The 18,480-nt window shown below is 42.8% G+C and overlaps 1 protein-coding gene across 1 annotated transcript in view; it reads right to left on the bottom strand.

Annotated features, from left to right (window-relative positions):
• The window catches only part of FYB2 (FYN binding protein 2), a 102,012-nt gene extending 88,704 nt beyond the window's left edge, over positions 1-13,308 (bottom strand). The window contains exon 1 of the mRNA XM_054455064.2: positions 13,174-13,308. Coding sequence (XP_054311039.1) covers positions 13,174-13,182 — 9 coding nt within the window. The 5' untranslated portion in view covers positions 13,183-13,308. The remainder of the gene's footprint in view (positions 1-13,173) is intronic.
• Between the last annotated feature and the right edge of the window lie 5,172 nt (positions 13,309-18,480).

Raw genomic sequence — 18,480 nt, 5'->3', positions numbered from 1 at the left:
AATGCATGAGGCAGACACAGGCCTTGCTGTCCTGAGGTTCACAGTCTCATGGAAAGGATGGACACATAAACAGACGATGACAACACCTTGAGGTCCCTGCTGTGATGGAGCAGTACCAGAGGTAGGACAGGGAACACCTAACCAGACTGGGGACAGAGAGAACTTTCCAGAGAAAGTGAGACAGATATAAAGAACAAATAGGAACTTGGCTGTCAAAAGGGGGAATGAGATTATATTAGGTTGGTGCAAAGTAATTGTGGTTTTTGCCATTGAAAGTAATGGTAGAGGAGATGGCATTTCAAAGACCTAAACCTGAGAGTCTGGCATGTGTGGGTTTCTGGAGTGGGGAGTGTGGCTGAAATGTCAGATGGGAAGGAGAAATAGGGCTAGGGTGGCCCCTTGAAAGGTCTCACAGGCCACTAGAAACAAACTTAACAACACAAATTTACACATTTATGGTTCAAAATTCCTGCACAGAACATACTGGGAGATCATGAATATCAAAATTATATTTTGCAACCTTCAATTCCCCTCACTCAAGGCACAGGCCTATAGAGAACCCCCAAAGCAAAGTGAAAAACAAAGGGAGATAACTATTCATTGCAAATAAATGGGGTTTATGATGTCTTTTAGGAAATCAGCCAAAATCGAAAAATACTATGGGTTGATATTGCTTCAAGATACTAAAACTTAAGCAACATTTAACTGCATTTTGTGGTGAGGGTAAGGGTTTCAGAGGAAAAATTGGGCCATATATACCCTCAGGTGCCAAGTTCAAAATGTAGCTTTCAGCAAAAGGCTCAAGTTTAACTTAGTTGGCAGTCTGGGGATCACGGCCTGAAGTCAGAATTTATGGTCTCTGCAAACATGCCAAGTCCTCCAACAACCCAATTACAGCCTATCCCTGATTACATGCCCCACACTCACTCAGCATCGCAACTTGGGGCAAGAACAGGAGGCTTCACTGGAAACTGCCTGCCAGGGAGCTGGAAAAACCGACCACAGAGCGTCCTTATTTGAAAGGGTTTCCTGCTCTCCCTGCTGCCCTCTCCTGCTGTAGACAGAACAGTCACTCAGTGTCTTTTAGGTTTATGACAGTTTTATTTAAAGTGCAATTTAATGAACACTGAAAAAAGAAGGGTTGAATAACCTCTTTGAGCCACTTTATTGCTTTTACTCCACAGCTATGATGTAAACTCCTCAGCCGATGTGGCCATTTTAATTTCTTAGATTTGTTTTCTATATTAGAGTCCCAGCTGCATGAAGAAACAGTAAAAGAAATCAGAGACACCATTCTAAATGCATTTGGGGCAGGTTTTACAGATGTTAGATGTTTTTGCTTTTTAAAGAAGATAAAGGAGCCCCTGTCTGGTTTTTTGTCTATTCAGGACCCTATTTCTCCAATAATAGCAATGGAAGTCATTTTTAAGATCTGGAGTGCCAGTCATTATCATCATGCTCATCATTATCGCCTCTGCTACTTCTATGTCACCCATTACCACACCCCACTAATTACTGAGCTTGCACCACTGCAGTAGATGCAGTGCATCTCCAATTCAGAGACAGAACCTCAGATTCTTCTAACAACCCAGCAAGATTGGTAAGCGTTGGTATTCCCATTGTATAGATAAAGAAACTGAGGCTTGGAGAGAAAGTAAGTTTGGCTTAGGGATTGAAAACCATGCTCTGGACTTTGGAATCAGATGTGTGTGTTTGGATCCCTGCCCTTTCATTTTCAGCTAGATGATTTTAACTTTCATTCCCATCAATAAAATGGCAACAATAATAGTATTTACTATATTGCCAATTAATTCAGACAATCCAAGTTAAGTGTGAATCACAGTATTTGGTACATAGTATATTTTCTAGAAGTGTTAGCTACTTATAATTATTATTGTCATCATTATTATTACCGGTGTTGTCAAAGTTTGCATTGTTGTCAAGAGGTAAGTTTGGATTTAACAACGAGGTCGGATTCCAATACTCCAGACTGTTTTACTATACCACACTGGGTTAGGCCCTTTTCATACATTATTTTGTTTACTCTGCCACTATACAGCATTAGAGAAGTGATGAACTCCATGTTACAGATGAAGAAATTAAAGCTGGAGGGGTCAAGCCAACTTACTTGCCTAAGATCAAAGAGCTAGTAAACAGCAGAACTACACCTACTGACCTCGATCCCCTAGCTCTTTCTAGCATACTCCTACAGTCCCAATTCTTGGCTGCAATCAGTCAAGAAATGCAACTAAAGGGTGTTTGAAAGACCCTTTATCTGGGACAAAATGTTTTCAGCCAAAATTGATGCTTGACAGCCTTTCTGCTTTCTAAATATGTATTCTTCTAATTCACTCAGTAAACCTCAGGATCTTCTTTACTCCAAGAACTTACAAAGCCAGACCTTCTTGTGAGAAAGGTTTACAGCAGCAATTAGTTACACACCAATACCTGACAAAGACTCCTGGCACCAGCTCCCAATTTCCTTCACCTTGGGAGGTTGCCAGCTGTGAGGGGCCAGCAACATATTCTGCAGCCCAGCTGGTTTCTTAGGAAAGAAGCATCCTTGGCCCTTTGGAGGAAACCATGCACTGATGGCTTTAAAGAGAAACTGTACTGTATGCTGTAATAGAAAAGCATTAACTTGGAGAGCCCTGAGTAGATCTGTATTCTAAGGCAGTCATGTTATATCTCATCTCCATCTGTGAAATGGATATGCTGGTTTACAGCAGAGATTTCGCTAATGATCCTTGCATGGAGAAGAAGCTGAATGATGGTAATCTCTGTCTAGACTTCTTGCCTGCCTTCTTCATTCATTAGCTTAATCGATAAATGTTAATCCTCTATGTTAGATGTGAATCCAAGCTACCAAGTTGTACATCTATTATGTTGTTACACACACACATACACATATATAGATATAAATATAGCATACAATAGTTCTACATCACTATTCACATTGTGATCACAGAGACCATTCACATTCGCCACCATGTGAACAGCACCTATTGGAGTTGTGCAACTCAGTGGCCTCACTGCAGACTTCAGTGGTGATAGTTGTGAACAAATGTTCTCTGTTCTCACAGAACTTTTAGGCAAATGGGTAACTTTAAAGGTCTACAGAGATCATTCATTCAATTACTAGTTCAGTGCCAACTATGTACAAGGTAGTGTTCTAGACATGTGAAAATGCACTGTAAATTGTAAAACATAATACAAATATATTATTAACAGCTATTTTCCTCTTCTCTCTCCCTCTGATTTTTTTTTCTCTACCTCCAGTCTTACCTCTTCTAGTTCATCCACTTCACCAGATTCGCTCTTCTTTTATTCCCCCTTGGGTTTCCTAACATAGTGACCAGAGCAGAGAAGACACCGTGAATATTTGCTGAAGGAATGAATGCCTCCATGCTTTTGCACACATGTCACTCTCTTTCCAGAATGCTCTTACCCATGTTTATTGTCGAAAAATATTTGTTTTACTTGACTCAACCCAGCTGCAAGTCCCCAAGGAAACTTTCCATCAGGGATGCAGTGAGGGGTGGCCACTCCCTGTGCTCCTGGAGCTCCTGTCCCTGCTCCATTGCAGTGTTTATTACATTCTAATTGTTTCTTTACATTTTTTTCCCCTTCCTCCCTAGACTAGGAGCAACTTCAAGTGCAGCAATAGGGTTAAGAACATGGGCTTTGGATTTAAAAGTCTTAAGGTGAAATCCTACCTCTCCAAATTCTGGCTCTGTCACCTTTACAAAGCTATTTCACTTCTCTCTTTTCCTACTTCCTGATCAGTGAAATGGGGATACAGCTTTTCACATCCTAGGAATGCCATAGACATTAACCTTGGGCTGGTGCCTGACACAAAGCAAACCCACGATAATGATATTTTGTTGAAGATAGTTGTGATGTGGATAAAGAGAGAGGAGAGAAAGGAGGAGGAGGAAGGGGAGAAGGAAGAGAAAGAGGAGGGGGAAGAGGGAAAGAAGGAGGAAGAGAAAGACAGTGATTATCATGATGATCATGGTGATTTTTAGTGATGAAATGACTGTGGCAGAGTACATTTTCAGTAAATATGTTCAGAATTAATCAACCTGATATTTTCAGATGGAAAAATTGTATCAGTTCTGTTAGGTGGCGTTTTAGTTTCCAGTAATAGAAATGCTCCAATTTTGCCTCCTTCTTCTGCACTCACGGACAAGAACTCATTCCATGAAGTTTTCTTGGAGTTTTCACTCCAGTCTGTACCCCTTGGCTCTAGTCATTCTGTGAAACTACCCTATGAAGTACCCTCTTCCCCTCACTCCCCTCTGTTTCCCACCCAGGCAGCTAACAATGCTAGTAGAGAACAAGGGGCATGGGACCCACTCTGTAAACATTTAGTTCTGCTCTGTTTAGACTTAGACTCAATTCACACACCCATTTTCCACTCCCTCCCAGAGGCTACATTTTCTCTCAGCAAAATCTGAAAGATATCGAAGAGAACTTTAGCAAGACTTTTCTTTAAATAAAGGCTAAGGAAACCAAATGGAGATGGCCTTGAGTTGGTCATATGGGCACTGGGTCAGACTTTGTTATTTAGCTGAGAAATGCCAGTTTCATGTAAAAAGCCAGAATAATTGAAGGGCAAAATGCATCAGGCACTGCTGCCTGGAACGCACAGCTTAATGGAACGTTAACAGAGATTTTTCTTTGGGTTAATTAACAAAAGGAAATAATAAGACTCTAATGTCAGGTGATGTTGTCATTTTTCTGATTTTTTGGAAGGGAGTTGTATTTGGAATACATTGCCCCTTTCCACGATCCTTCACATCCTGTGTGTTTCTCTATCACTGTATTTACCATCTTTTATTATCAATATCTGTTTACTTTTCTGTTTCTCAGTAGACGGTGAACTCCTTCAGTGGATATCATCATCATCAACAGCAGCAGCAGCAGCAAGAGTTAACACTCACTGAGCACAGATATGCACCGGGCATGATTCTAAGTGTTCTCTATATATTAAATCATAGAAGCTCTAGGGGAGGGACTGTCATCAGGCAGGTAGAATCAGAGAGGTCAAATAACTTGCCAAAGTTCACACAGCCAAAAAGTGGTAGCACTGGGATTCAAACCCAAAAGCTGAAGGTTTAAAGCACACATTCTATAAGAGTTCCTCTCTCTCAGAAACTCTAGAATAGTGGTATTGTAACCAAGAAATTCAGCTTCAAAATGCATTTTAAAAATTTTTCCTTTCTTGCTTTCAGCCTTGAAACACACTTTAAAACTTTCTTTCCCTCCCTTCCCACCTGACACTCCCTTGCACTGCCAGCTTATCTAATTATGTGCTTACTTAGAAATTCCAGGGGCTAATCTTGAAACAAACCAGCCCATGGCGACCCAGCTGTGAAATTCCAGAGATTACCTCCAGGCAGTTTGTCAACAACCCAGCCATTGTTGAGATGATGCCAGCCCTTGCTCCAGGTGGACCATGACTCAAGACAGTCACTGGAACAAGACAGGGTTGTCACAGCAAGTACCACAGACTATGTGGCTCAAACAAGAGAAATGTATTGCCTTACACAGGCATGAGTGGCAAAGACCAAAGTCAACCAGAGGTCTTGAGACTCCCAATCCAATGCTATTTCATCCAAACCACAACTTGGAGAAAAGGTTGTTGTAATGGACAAAAAAGAAAAAAAAAAAAAAAAAAGCAGCAACACATACTTTTGGATGATTTTTTTAAAAGGGTGTGGAAGGTGGTTCTTCCCTGTTAATCTTTTAAAAGTTTAAGTGATAATGCTGCTTTGTTTTTCTATATCGACTTTTCAGTTGTTAAAAACCTTTCCTAACCATTTTTTTTTCTTTTTCTTTCTTGCTTAAGATCACACTCTTGTCTTTGAGGTAAGCCATTGGCTAATTCATCAAAAGTGGAGGGTAGAGGGCTCAGAAAGTGGTTTGAATTTTGATATCAGCTCTGCTACTAATTTTGGATTGGAGAATTTTGATTATATCAAAAACTACGAATATTAGTCTAGGATTTTATTCTTTTCATAGTACTTTCAAATACATTATTCCATATAATTTTGTAGACAAATAGTTATTATTAGACACACCTAGAGATGGGAAATCTGAAACTCAGAGAAGATAAGTGATTTGCTCAAGGTCACATTTCAAGTAGATGGCAGACATAGACTCAAATTCAGGTTTCCAGTTTAAAGATTTTTTTAAAAATCTCTGTCCTATATGCCATTCACCATAACTATGGTAAAAAGAACCAAACTAATGGTTAGGAATGGGGACTCTCGAGTTAGACACAGTTTGAATTTGAATACTGATTCTACTCTATCTGTAAAATGGGGAAGATGATTAACAGTAACAATACCATGAAGAGTAATAAGTAAAACCACTTTTTCCAGTATTATGATACAAAATTGCTTAATTATTATTTCTGAAGCACTTTATTTGTAACTTCTCTGTATTTAATAGGTCTTAACAAAATGTTTCATTATTTTGATGAATCTTTAAAAATCTCCCCAGGGGCTTGTTATTTCAGGTTTTACAGATGTGAAAAGCTAAAACCCAGAATTCAGTGATCAGGGAGGAACACTGACCATGGTCGCAGGATCATTTCTGCGCATTTTCCATGCTGAGGGGCAATAAACACTTCTCAGATTTCTTCTCTGAAGAGATAAGCACAGCTGTCATTTTGGGAAAGGTCAAAATAACAACATGATATAAAACACTTCCCAGGTTGATGGGGGAAGAGTAGTGCACACAGTTATTTACATAAATTCTCTCGTTTTATTTGCTGATACGGTTCATTTATTAGTTGCTAGGATTGTCACAGCAAGTACCACAGACTATGTGGCTTAAACAAGAGAAATGTATTGCCTTACAGTTCTAGAGGCAAAAGTCCAAGATCAAGATGCTAGCAGGGTTGGTTCTTTTCTGAGGGTTGTGGGGGAAGGATCTGTACCAGACCTCTCTCCTTGGCTTGTAGATGGCTGTCTTCATGTTCACATGGTGTCTTCCCTGTATCTTCACATTGTCTCACCCCTGTGCATCTCTCCAGGTTCAAATTCCCCAATTTTATAAGGACATCAGTCATACTGATTAACTCCTACTCATGAACTCACTTTAACTTGATGTATTAGTTCATTCTTACACTGCTAATAAAGACATACCTGAGACTGGGTAATTTATAAAGAAAAAGAGGCTTAATGGGATCCCAGTTCCACATGGCTGGCGAAGCCTCACAATCATGGTAGAAGGCAAAGGAGGAAGGGAAAAGGCATGTCCTACATGGCAGCAGGCAAGAGAGTGTGTGCAGGGAAACTGCCTTTTATAAAACCATCAGCTCTCATGAGACTTATTCACTATCACGAGAACAGCACAGGAAAAACCCACCCGCATGATTCAATTACCTCCTGCCAGGTCCCTCCCATGAAACATGAGGATTATGGGAGCTACAATTCAAGATGAAATTTTGGTGGGAACACAGCCAAAACATATCATTTGATCTCCTCTGTAAAGAACCTGTTTTCAAATAAGGTCACATTCTGAGGTGCTGGGGGTTAGGACTTCAACATGAGTTTGGGAGGGGTGGATGACACAATTTGACCCATAACAGTCCACCTGTTATTACTATAAGTTATTGTTTGTAGAATTAACTGTACTTTGAGTTCATGGAGCTGTTCTAAGCTCTTTAAATGTATTAATTTATTCAAACCTCGCTTGACTGTTAAGATGTAGGTACTATTTTTTCCTTTATAAATGAGATAACTGGGACACAGAGAAATTAATTAACTTGCTCAACTCTGAACAACTAGTAAACGTGGAGCCAGAAATGTAAACCAGTCATGCTGGCTCAGAGTCTGTGCTTTTAAGCACCAGGATTTTCTGCCTCTGTGAGCAAGACAAAATCCTTGCTCTCTGGGATCTCACAGTCTAGACCTGGGTCTGATCAAAGGTCCTGGGGTCTCTTGCAAGGCAGGGAAAGACCAATTGTGGCCAAGGGGTAGGGAAGGTTTCTCAAGGAGGTGTTGTCTGAGCTGAGTCATAAATGAAGTGATGTTCAGCACTCTGAAGAGGAGAATGTGCATGCAGATGCAGCAGGCTAGGAAACTGGAACATGAGGGATGTGGTGCGGGTGAGGAGGCTCGAGTTAGAGTATACAGGGCAGGCACCAGAGTGCCTCGGCTTTATCATCCAGGCCACAGAGCTTGGGCTGTACTCTGTGGGCAATGGGGAACAACTGGAGAAAATCTGGCAGTAGACTGACATGATCAGATTTTCCTTTTAGGACCATTTATCCCCAGGGGAAATGTGGGTGTGTGGTTTGGAGAAGGGAAGATTTGACTCCATGGGAAAGTAATGCCAGGCTAAATGCTGAGGTCAGCACTGCTGCATAAGGCTGGCTGAAAACAACATCAGCCCTCCAGTAGTACAGGTCACTTAATGTGTCACTGTCAAGGACTAAACAACACAATTCAAGAGGACTCTGTGGTGCAGCATCTCAGCAAAGATGAACAGGATGTGCCCAGTCTTTTGGACTTGTGACTAATTGTGTGATTTTTCCTTTTCTCCTTCTCAGAAATTCTCCCAGAACTCACAAAAAGCCTCACCCTAAATTATCTGAACTTAACCCAGGCCCAGTCTACTCTCCCAAGAACAAGCTAGTTTAAGAGCAGACCATCCTTATAGTACAGATCCTCTCAGCAGGTCCACTTGTGTAGACGTTACTCTATCTTGTGACTTATTCCTTAAAAATGGAATTATTCATGAAAAACCCTCCAAAATTGCTCTTGAAGCCTACATGGGGTTTCACAGACATTTAGACCTGGGTTCTGTCAAAAATAAGCCATGCGTGACCTTGGGAACATACTGCCATCACAGAATGTCAGAGCATGACAAGACCTCAGTGATATTTAGCTGGACCTCCCATCTTAGAGGTGAAGCCTCTCAGTGGCTGTCTTGGCTTACAGGATAAAGTATATATGGCATTGAAGGCCTTTCAATATCCAGATCCTATTTGCTTATTGGGATTCCACTCTGGATACTCTTTTTTTAAACTTTCTGCTCTAGTAGCACCTTGCTGCCAACTATCCCCAACTATACCCTGCCATATTACCCATCTCTGCTGCTCCACCCATGCTCTCCCTTCTGCCTTCTCCCCCTCCTTCACTTTAGCATTCCCTGATGAAATGCCACTTCCTTCTCCTCTGACATTCAGCTAAGACACCAGCTTCTCTAAGGAGCCCAGGATGAACCCCACCGCTTGTCAAGCATCCATTCTCAGTGCTTCCATCAAAGCTTGTGCCTTCCTCCATCAATCTAATTTTCATCAAATATGAAAATTGTATGTTTCCTTGACACTCTTCCCTGCAAAGGTGAACAACTAGATGGGATCTAGGTCAGGGCCCTTCTCAGAAATTCCAAGATAGGGCCTGAGAGTAGAGTCTACTGAGGAGATCTGACTCTGAGTTTACCCTCAAATTGAACAAGAACATTCATGGAGCAGCCACTGTAAATGGGGCACACTGGATAAGTCGTTATGAAGTGTGTTGGCATTTTCTGCCTCTGTGGCTCAAATTTCCCTGTAAAATGGGAGTTTCCAGACTGGTTGGTATTTGAGAACTCTCCCACCTCCTATATTTTATAATTCCATGACTTGTGCAAATCACTTATAAGAGGCAAAAGTAAACTTAAGTATATTTCAACTACAACTCCAATGCTCATTCATCAAAAATTTGAGCCCCATTTTGTAAGCTCCCTGACTGGCCAGTTCTCCCAGCTCAAAAATGCTACAATTCTCCCTTGTAATGACTGTATAACTAAGTGAAAACCTACCTGGCCCAGGGCATGCACTAGGCTATACCTCTGATTTAGGAAAAGAAAAACCCATCAACCTTTTTGTATAGTGTCTAAGCTATACAATAAAACAAAATTCTATAGGGTTCACTTCAACCTTATGTCTATGGGGAGAGAATGACTTTTTAAATAACTATACAGAATGAAGGATATATCTAATTGTCCTGATATCTGTTAATGAAAACAAACCACCCCAAAACTGAGTGGCCTAAAACAAAAGGCATTTTTCTGTATTTCACAATTTTGTGGGATAGGAATTTGGATGAGGCTCAGCTGAGTTCTCCCTCTGTTCCACAGGGTGTTGATAAAAGTCATTTGGCTGCATCTCACCAGTGGCTGGTCTAGTCTGGAGGGTACTGATTTTAGTCTTGCAGGAATGGCTAGAAGGCTAGGCTTAGCCGGAACTGTCAAGCAGAATGTCTACATCACGTGTCTCTAGCCAGAAAGTATTGGGGTATAGATTACTCACATGGGGGCTCAGGGCTGCAAGCGTAAGTGTTCTCATAAATGAGGTAGATGGGGTATGACCTTTTATGACACAGTCTCTGAAAGCACAGAGTGTCACATGTACCACACGGTATTGGTCAGAGTAGTCATGATTTCAACCGAGGGATGGGAACATGGGCACCATCTCTTCATGGGAAGATGTCAGAGAATGTGAGGCCAAGGTTAAAATCCCCCATATAACACATACTACAGTGCTATTCTAGATAATGTAGATATATTATCAATATGATACCTCCTGCCTGGGCCTCTTCCTTGAACTCTAAACCTGCCTATGTAGCCCCCCTAAACATATTGCTTCTAAAACCAACTCTTAATCTGCTTTCAAGCCTGCTCTTTGTTAAGTCATCTTCGTAAACCTTGATTCCACTCTTCCAGATGTTCCAGCTTTACAACTTGGAGTCATCAATAATTTTCATTTTTTTTCTCTAATCCATTAGTAAATCCTGCTGACCCTACCTTTAATCTATTTCCAGCATCTGACCACTTCTAGCCACTTCATTGCTAAGACTGGTCTGAGCCACCATCCTCTCTTGCTTGGATTACTGCAATAATCTCCTACCTGGTCAGCCAGCTTCTGCACTTTCTGTTTTCAAAACAGTAGTCAGATGATCCTTTTAAAATGTAATTTGGATTGTGTCATTGCCCTGACCACAATGCTCAGGTGGCTCTCCATTTTGCTCAGAGGAAATGTGCAAGTTTCAACAACGGCCTCCAGGGCCCTATATCATCTGACCCCACTCTCTCTGAACACTCTCTCCTTCACTTCCTCCAGCTCTAGTCATTCCTTGAACACACCAACAAGCTTCTGCCTCAGGGCCTTTACATCTGCTATTACTTCTCTGTAGAATGTTCTTCCCCAAGATATCCACACAGCCCATTAATTCCCATACCTTTTTCAAGTTTCTGCTCAAATGCCACCTTCCATTGACACCTTTCTTGAAACGATCTCATTGAAAATAGCAGTCCCTCTTCCTGCCTGACCATCCTTATACCCTTCCCTGCTTTGTGTATCTACATTGCACTTACTGCCATTTGACTCATATATAGATTTGTTTGTCTTCTCTCACTAGAATATGAGTTTTAGGAAGGCAGGTATCTTCAACCGTTTTGTTCACTTCTGCATCTGCAGCACCAAAGCAGGACCTGACCACACAAACCATGTCCTCAATAAATATATATTGAATAAATGAATATTTTGTTAATTTTAAAAAACAAAACAAATCCTTCTTTCAAGATGAGAAACCACTCTTATTTCTCTCTTTTTTTCTCTCTCTGAGCAGTGAAAGTTATATAAGCATATTAGCTTATCCCATAAAAATGTGATTAGCTAACAAACATGCTCTTTTGTACATTTTTGTCTAATTTGCCTAACATTCTTCCTGCCATCCTATTGTAATCCTTGCTAGTGATGCTTGGCTTATAGTTGGCACTGACACATGTAAGCTCATGTCCCAGCTCTGCTGCCAGTGGTATGATACTGAGCAAGTGATAACATTGTCAGTTACTTCATCTACAATAAATGGGGCAATGGCATAGACCGCACTGTATTGTCATCAGACAAACTGAAATAATGGATGCCAGTGCGGATCCTGGCCCATCAGAGATGGGAAAAATGTAAGACAGTTTCCTTTTCTTACATGCACGCTAAATCTATTCAGCCTGGCACTTTCCTGTCAAGGAGGAATTTCTTAAAAGTTGCTAAGTGGTATGATAGAGGTGGGGGTGGCGGGGAGAACTCAGAGGAGGGAGAGGAAGTCATACCAACATGCCCCTGCTCACCCCTTTCCAAAACTCAGCTATTTGGACTGGAGTGATTTGCCACAGAGAGAAAGATGCCCTTTGCCCTGAGACAAAGGGGAGCTTTTCCTGACCAGCAAAAGCTAAAATGGATCCTCTGCCCTGATTTAAAACCAAACTTGTGGCTGAGAAGTCATATGATTCATGGGAGGAAATGACTTGACTCCAAATGTACAATAAAAAGTATGGAAGCAACACGCGCACACACACGCACACACTCGCACACACACACACACATACACACACACATATGCACATCAAAAGAAACTGACTTACTGAAGACGGAAATAGAGGAGAGTGGAGAATTGGAGAAGGAAAAAGGAAGACGTGGTCAGTCAGGCAAGACGTCTCCAACTGTGCCAATCGCACTCAGCCATCCAAGGGGCAGGGAATGCTGGTGTGGGGCAGGATACTTTTCCATACATCTCTATTTATACAAGCACCTCTGATAATCTCACAAAGGAGTTATTGTACCAGTAATTCTCTTTCATGAGTGAGGGACCCAGGGCTCAGGATGACGGACACACTTGCCCCAGGCCACACAGGTAACAAGGAGCAGAGCCCAGTCTAGAGCCACAAGCCACAAAAGAGCACTGCACAGCCGGCTTCCTAGCACCAAGCATTGCTCTCTGACCAGGAGGCCCGCTAATCACTGCAGAGGCCGGGTACAGTCCACAAGGGCAAGTAAACACAGAGAGAAGCCAGCAGGAGCTTCAACGGAGGATCTGGGAATAGGTCAGGAGTCCAGCTGGCTGGGTAGAGCTAGGCCACATGCTGTCATTCCTCAGCACCTCCTGTCCCCTCACACTCCAGGTGGCACAGGACATGGCACACTCCTCTTCCCTCCCACCCGCCATGAGCAAAGCCAGTGTGAGCAGAAATGCACTGGCTGACACCTGACATGTTTATTCCTGCCCAGGAGGCAGCAAGCACAGGCAGTTTTTCCCCAGGGCTCTCAAGTGGGAGGAACTTGTCCTGCAAGAAAAGACACACAGAAAGCCGGCAACAAAGCCGAGACAGCCTTACCCCTTCCATTGCTTTCCTCCAAGGCAGAGTCGGGGAGACGAGCCCAGCCTCTCAGAGCTGGGTCCTGGGGCCAACAATCCGCTTTCCTCTGTCTCTGCCAGCCAGGGAGCAATCACTTCCCACAGGACACACCTGAGCCCAGACTCCCCACCTGCCCCATCTGGGCCGAGGCTCCTCCCTTGCCTGGGGCTGGTCCAGGGCCGGCCTCCATCCTCCCAACTTGGCTTAGACCAGCACCTGCAGGGGGCCGGGGAGAGTCCTCCGTCTGCAGTCCTGCCAAGCCCACCTTTTCTCAGCAAGCAGCTCTTCCCACTGCTCCCCTCTGGCTGGTCTGACAGTCACTCACTCTCCAGGGCATTTCCCTTTGTGCCCAGGCAGGAGGAGCTGCGAAGGAATGGGGATGGCAGGCTCCTGTTAGTACAGACCATGCGGGCTGGACAGTGTGATCCCCGTTAGTAACAACCTCCGCCAGCTCCGCCCCTGCAGACGGCTACTTAATTTCACAAACCCTTTCTCACGGTCAGGGAAAACAAAGCCCAGCAGGACAGCGTGCCTAAGCCCACAGGGGGATTTAGTGGAGGCCAGAAAAGGAGCTAATATAAAGGAGCACCCTGTTTTTGGCCGGGTATTTATTGAGGCATTTGGATTCCCATTTTAAAAGGTGAAGAATGGCGGGGTGCAGTGGCTCACACCGGCAATCCCAGCACTTTGGGAGGCCGAGGTGTGTGGATCACTTGAGGTCAGGAGTTTGAGACCAGTGTGGCCAACATGGTGAAACCCTGTCTCTACCAAAAATATTAAAAAAATCAGCCAGGTGTCGTAGTGGGTGCCTGTAATCCCAGCTACTTGGGAGGCTGAGGCAGGAGAATTGCTTGTACCCGAGAGGCAGAGGTTGCAGTAAGCGGAGATCCTGCCACTGCACTCCAGCCTGGGGGACAGAGTGAGATTCCATCTCAAAAAAAAAAAAAAAAAAAGTGAGGAAACTGAGGCTCAGAGAGATGGTAACACCTGCCCATGGTCACATAGGCAGTAAGTAGAAGAGCCAGGGTTGGAACCCAGATCTGGCTGACTCTAAAGTGATTTTATTTTGCTGGGGTTATTTTGTTTGTTTGTTTTCCTCACAGAGCTGGAGATGGAAACCCAAACCTCAGTTGCCAGTTTTGGGGCTTGCAGCTCTCCCAGGGTTGGGGATGGGCAGAGTGGGTGGCCTGTGCTCTGCTTTATGTGTAACCGGTGTGACTTTTCTTGCTTTGTCAAGTTCTTAGAAATCTTCTCCTGTCCTGACCAGGGAGAGGAGGGGTGGAGCACAGGTGAGGAGACCCCACCTGAGGGCCATTTCCTCTAATGGGTGATTCCCAAACCTGGCTGATCACCAGAGCTGCCTGGGAATCTATAAAAAATACAGGATTCAAGGTCCAGACAAGACCCTGCATCAATGCTTCTGGCCCAGGGACTGGCAGTTTGGATTTTATAAAAGCCTTTGAGGTCTGTGTATTTTAAACTTTATTAATGAATGACTCACAGTAAGATGTACCTTTTACATCCTTCCTTAATACACGTACACATCAGCTAAAAGAAAAACTCCCCAAAGCAGTACTCACTCTTAGTGTGTGTAATCGTGCCGATATTTTCTATTCTGTTCTGAGCCATGACATGCCATTGAATTAAATAAATGGTAGCACTTTCTTGACTTCATGACTCTCTCAGTTTGGCCAACACTGCTGTGTAGACTCTGCTCCCAGTCAGTTGGGGGGCCTATTTCTGAAGCTGAAGGGGACCCAGGCCAAAAGTAATCTGTAACTTTCCCTTAGCACTCTGGTTCATACTCCTATGTGTATAAGCTTGTAAATAAAACAATGGAGGAAGCTCTCGGGAGAACTTGGAGCCCTCCCCACAGTCCCAACTGATAATTGGGCTGTCAAATTCGTTTTGATCCTAGTGCAAGGGCTCCCCCTAGTGGCCTCAGGCCAGCCTACACTGGCAGAGGGGGTGGAGCAGGGCAGCAGGACTCTCATCTCCGCCTTCCTAGAAGGGCTGGGAGGTCTGCGCATTTTGCTTTGGTTTCTGGCTAGTTACAGTGCTAGGTCCTAGGCACTGATCATTGGTATCTGTTAGGGGTGGGTACTGTTTTGCCAGTCGGCTTAAGAGCTATGAGTCTTGGAATGGCAGAGGATCCCTTGCTGTATGTCTTACGATCCTCTAGGTGCTAAACTCAGTTTCCCTACTAGCTGTTGGTCTTGGGAAAGTCAACTCTGAGATGTATGTTTCTCATCTGTAAAAGTAAATAAGAGTCTGGCAACATTGGCTTAAGGACTAATGGCCATGGGAAAATCTCCTGATAGGGTGGCTTAGCAATGAGTAAACACCAGTAATGTCAGTTCCTCTCTTTCTTTCCCCTCTTCTCCTCAATGGTTGGTGGCTGTGTCATTGTCAAAGTGCCCATGTAGCACTTGGATATATAAATGAAGTGGTATCATTTTATTTCCCTGTAATAATCCCAGTTTTCTCATGGGCCCGCATCCCATAAGTGGCAGATCCTTGTATTCATTTGCTATAAGGAGAACCCATACATGACTACATGGGAGGGTGAAGGCAGAAGAGGTGGGTACAAAGTGCAGACATTGTGGGGACAGTTTTGGATGGGAAATTTGAAGGTTGACCTAAGTTGCAACAGATATCACTACACCTTATGAATAAATATTTCAATTCAGTAAAGATGTATGAAATCCTGCTATATCCAAGGTGCTTTGGTGACCTCCTGCTAGCTTTAGGCCAGGGCAGATCTTACTGGCCTAAAGCCAGGAAGGTTTGCTTAATCATGGATAAAGAAATGACTGACTGAGCACCTACTGCCTGCTGGGATCAGTGCCCCAGACTTTGCAAGCATCACTTTATTTAGTCCTTATTATGATCCTAATTTTCCAGCAGAGGAAACTGAGGCACATACAAGTTAAGTCTCCTCTTCAGGTAACACAACCAGTGGAAGATCAGAGACTTCAATCCAGGAAGGCTGACTTCAGAGACCATGCTCACAGGTGCTCTGTTTGCTTCTATTTAAATCGTAGAGAAATACAGAATCATAAACTCACAGCATCAGAGAGCTTGAAGGGTTCTTTGAAGCAGTTTTTTCCAAACTCAGTTTTGAACGTAGTCTGTGAGAAAGCTTAGCAGATACTCAGGCTGAAGTTTGGCTCAAAATCTTCTAGATGTTACTAGTTGTTCAAGCCCCTAGTTCCAGTTTGCTCCTCTGCGTAGCAGGGATGACGTGCCATACTCTCCAAAAAGGGCCCATCCATTCTTTGGGGAACTGAGCAGCAGAAATCAGTATTTCCAGCACATTCTTAATGTTTCCAAACCTTACTTTCAATCTCAGATTCTGCTTGGAGCTCTGCAGTGTCTCCTATTATGTTTCAGTCACTCCTTTCTTAGCAAACATATTACCTACACTTTGTATCATAAGCAATGGTGTGAAACAGAATACCCTGATGTAAAAAAAAAAAAGGAGCGTTTAAAACAGATCTGAAAATGGGAAATCATGTGCCCTCACCTCTTTCTAAGGTAAACTTTGAGCATTGTATGTTATATGATGACAAAGCCAGACTGTGTAGATTGATTGTCAGAGTTAGGCTGGTGCTGCTAGAGTAACCTATTATTAATATTAAAATTCTTATTGGTTAGATTAATCATTTCTGAGGATTTCCAGCACAACATGTAATTTATTTATGTATAATTTATATCCTGACTGCTTTCAAAAGGGAGAGAAGGAAAGATGAAAGAAGTTAAATTTATTGAGAGTCTATTGTGTAGCAGGCTACACAATTGCATATATTTTCTTCTATTCCTAATGACAATGTTGTGAGATAAGAGGTGCTATCTCTGGTTGATGAATGAAGAAAGTGAGGCTCAGAAAGGTTAGGCAGATGTCCTGGCCATGCGGAGAGTACAATTCTGTTTCTCCATCTGAACTCTGCCCTGCCCTAACCCATTGCTCTTTCCTCCATTCCATGGCAGCTGCAAAAGGGGTTGAGGGAGAGGATCGTTAAAAAAACAGGTAAAAAGGATGATTTGAAAGGAAGATAATAGCCATGTAGAAGACAGGGCAGGTGGGAAGCTAGGAAGGGATGGATAATCAGGACAGAAACATGAGACAATTCATATACCATATACAGTTATTTAAAGATAAAATATTTAAGGATAAAATGCCTAGAATTATCTTGGAGGTGTGTGGGTTCAAGAAAGGTCTTGCTTCCATTTTACCAGTTTTTGAAAAATGTTTAATCCAGCTGGTCTCTCCTTTGCCTTGAAGGAAGCTCGCATCTCAATTTTGTGCTCGTCTAAGTAAACAGCTTAATAAGTGTGTAATAATTTAGTAAGAGCTTTTTTGAAGTATGCTAAGCAAACATGACCAAGACAAGTTGCTTTTCTTTTAATAGTCTTTTAATAAGAATCTCAGCACCTTCTTTGAGCCAGGTGCTGTGCTTGGAGCTAGGGATGTAGCAACCCTTTTTGTTCTTGTAAAGAAACGGTCTTCCCCCACTAATGCCAGTTACATTATGTATGCATCACTCAGATGAATTATTAAGATGTTTTCTGATATGCTTGTCTTGTTGAGATCAAAGGAACACCATTCCTCTGTGGGGAGAAGATGGGGCTTGCCTGGAAATAAGAAATCTTTTCCAATGTCAATCACTCCCGTGTTCCATCATCCAGAAAAGTGAGTCTTTAGACAGAAAACTCAAGCAGGGAACCCCCATCTCTCTTTGGGTTTGTTTTTCTTGGGTCTGGACTTCAAGGCACAGACATATCACATGAATGCAATGTTCAAAGGCTCAGAGTACTAGGATGTAGCAGTGGTAGGTCTCTCCACAAAATCCACAGGTCAACTGGTATCTTAGTCTGTTTGTGCTGCTACAGCAAAATACCTTAACTGGGTAATTTGTAAACAGCATAAATTTATTGCTCACAGTCGAGGAGGCCAAATCAAGATGACTGCAATTTTTGTGTCTAGTGAGGGCCCCATGTCCGGTGAGGGCCCGGTCTCTGCTTCCAAGATGGCACCTTGAACACTGCATCCTCCAGAGAACAGAAGGGCTCAAAAGGGCCCAGCTAGTTCTCTCTGGCTCTTTTATAAGGCATGAATCTCTTAAGCTTCAACATAAATTTTGGAGGAGACACAAACATGCAAACCATAGCAATTGGTATGTGACTTATGTCTCATAATTTAGGTAGCTGATTTCATATATGTTGGAAAGTTCTATCAAAGTCTAAGAGTTTGAACTGTTTCTCCTTATGAGGAGTTGGGGAGGC

The sequence above is a fragment of the Pongo pygmaeus genome, chromosome 1 (genome assembly GCF_028885625.2).
Source record: "Pongo pygmaeus isolate AG05252 chromosome 1, NHGRI_mPonPyg2-v2.0_pri, whole genome shotgun sequence".
Taxonomy (NCBI): Eukaryota; Metazoa; Chordata; class Mammalia; order Primates; family Hominidae; genus Pongo; species Pongo pygmaeus.
Note: the sequence above shows the minus strand (reverse complement) of the source record. Positions and strands in the feature narration are given on the sequence as shown.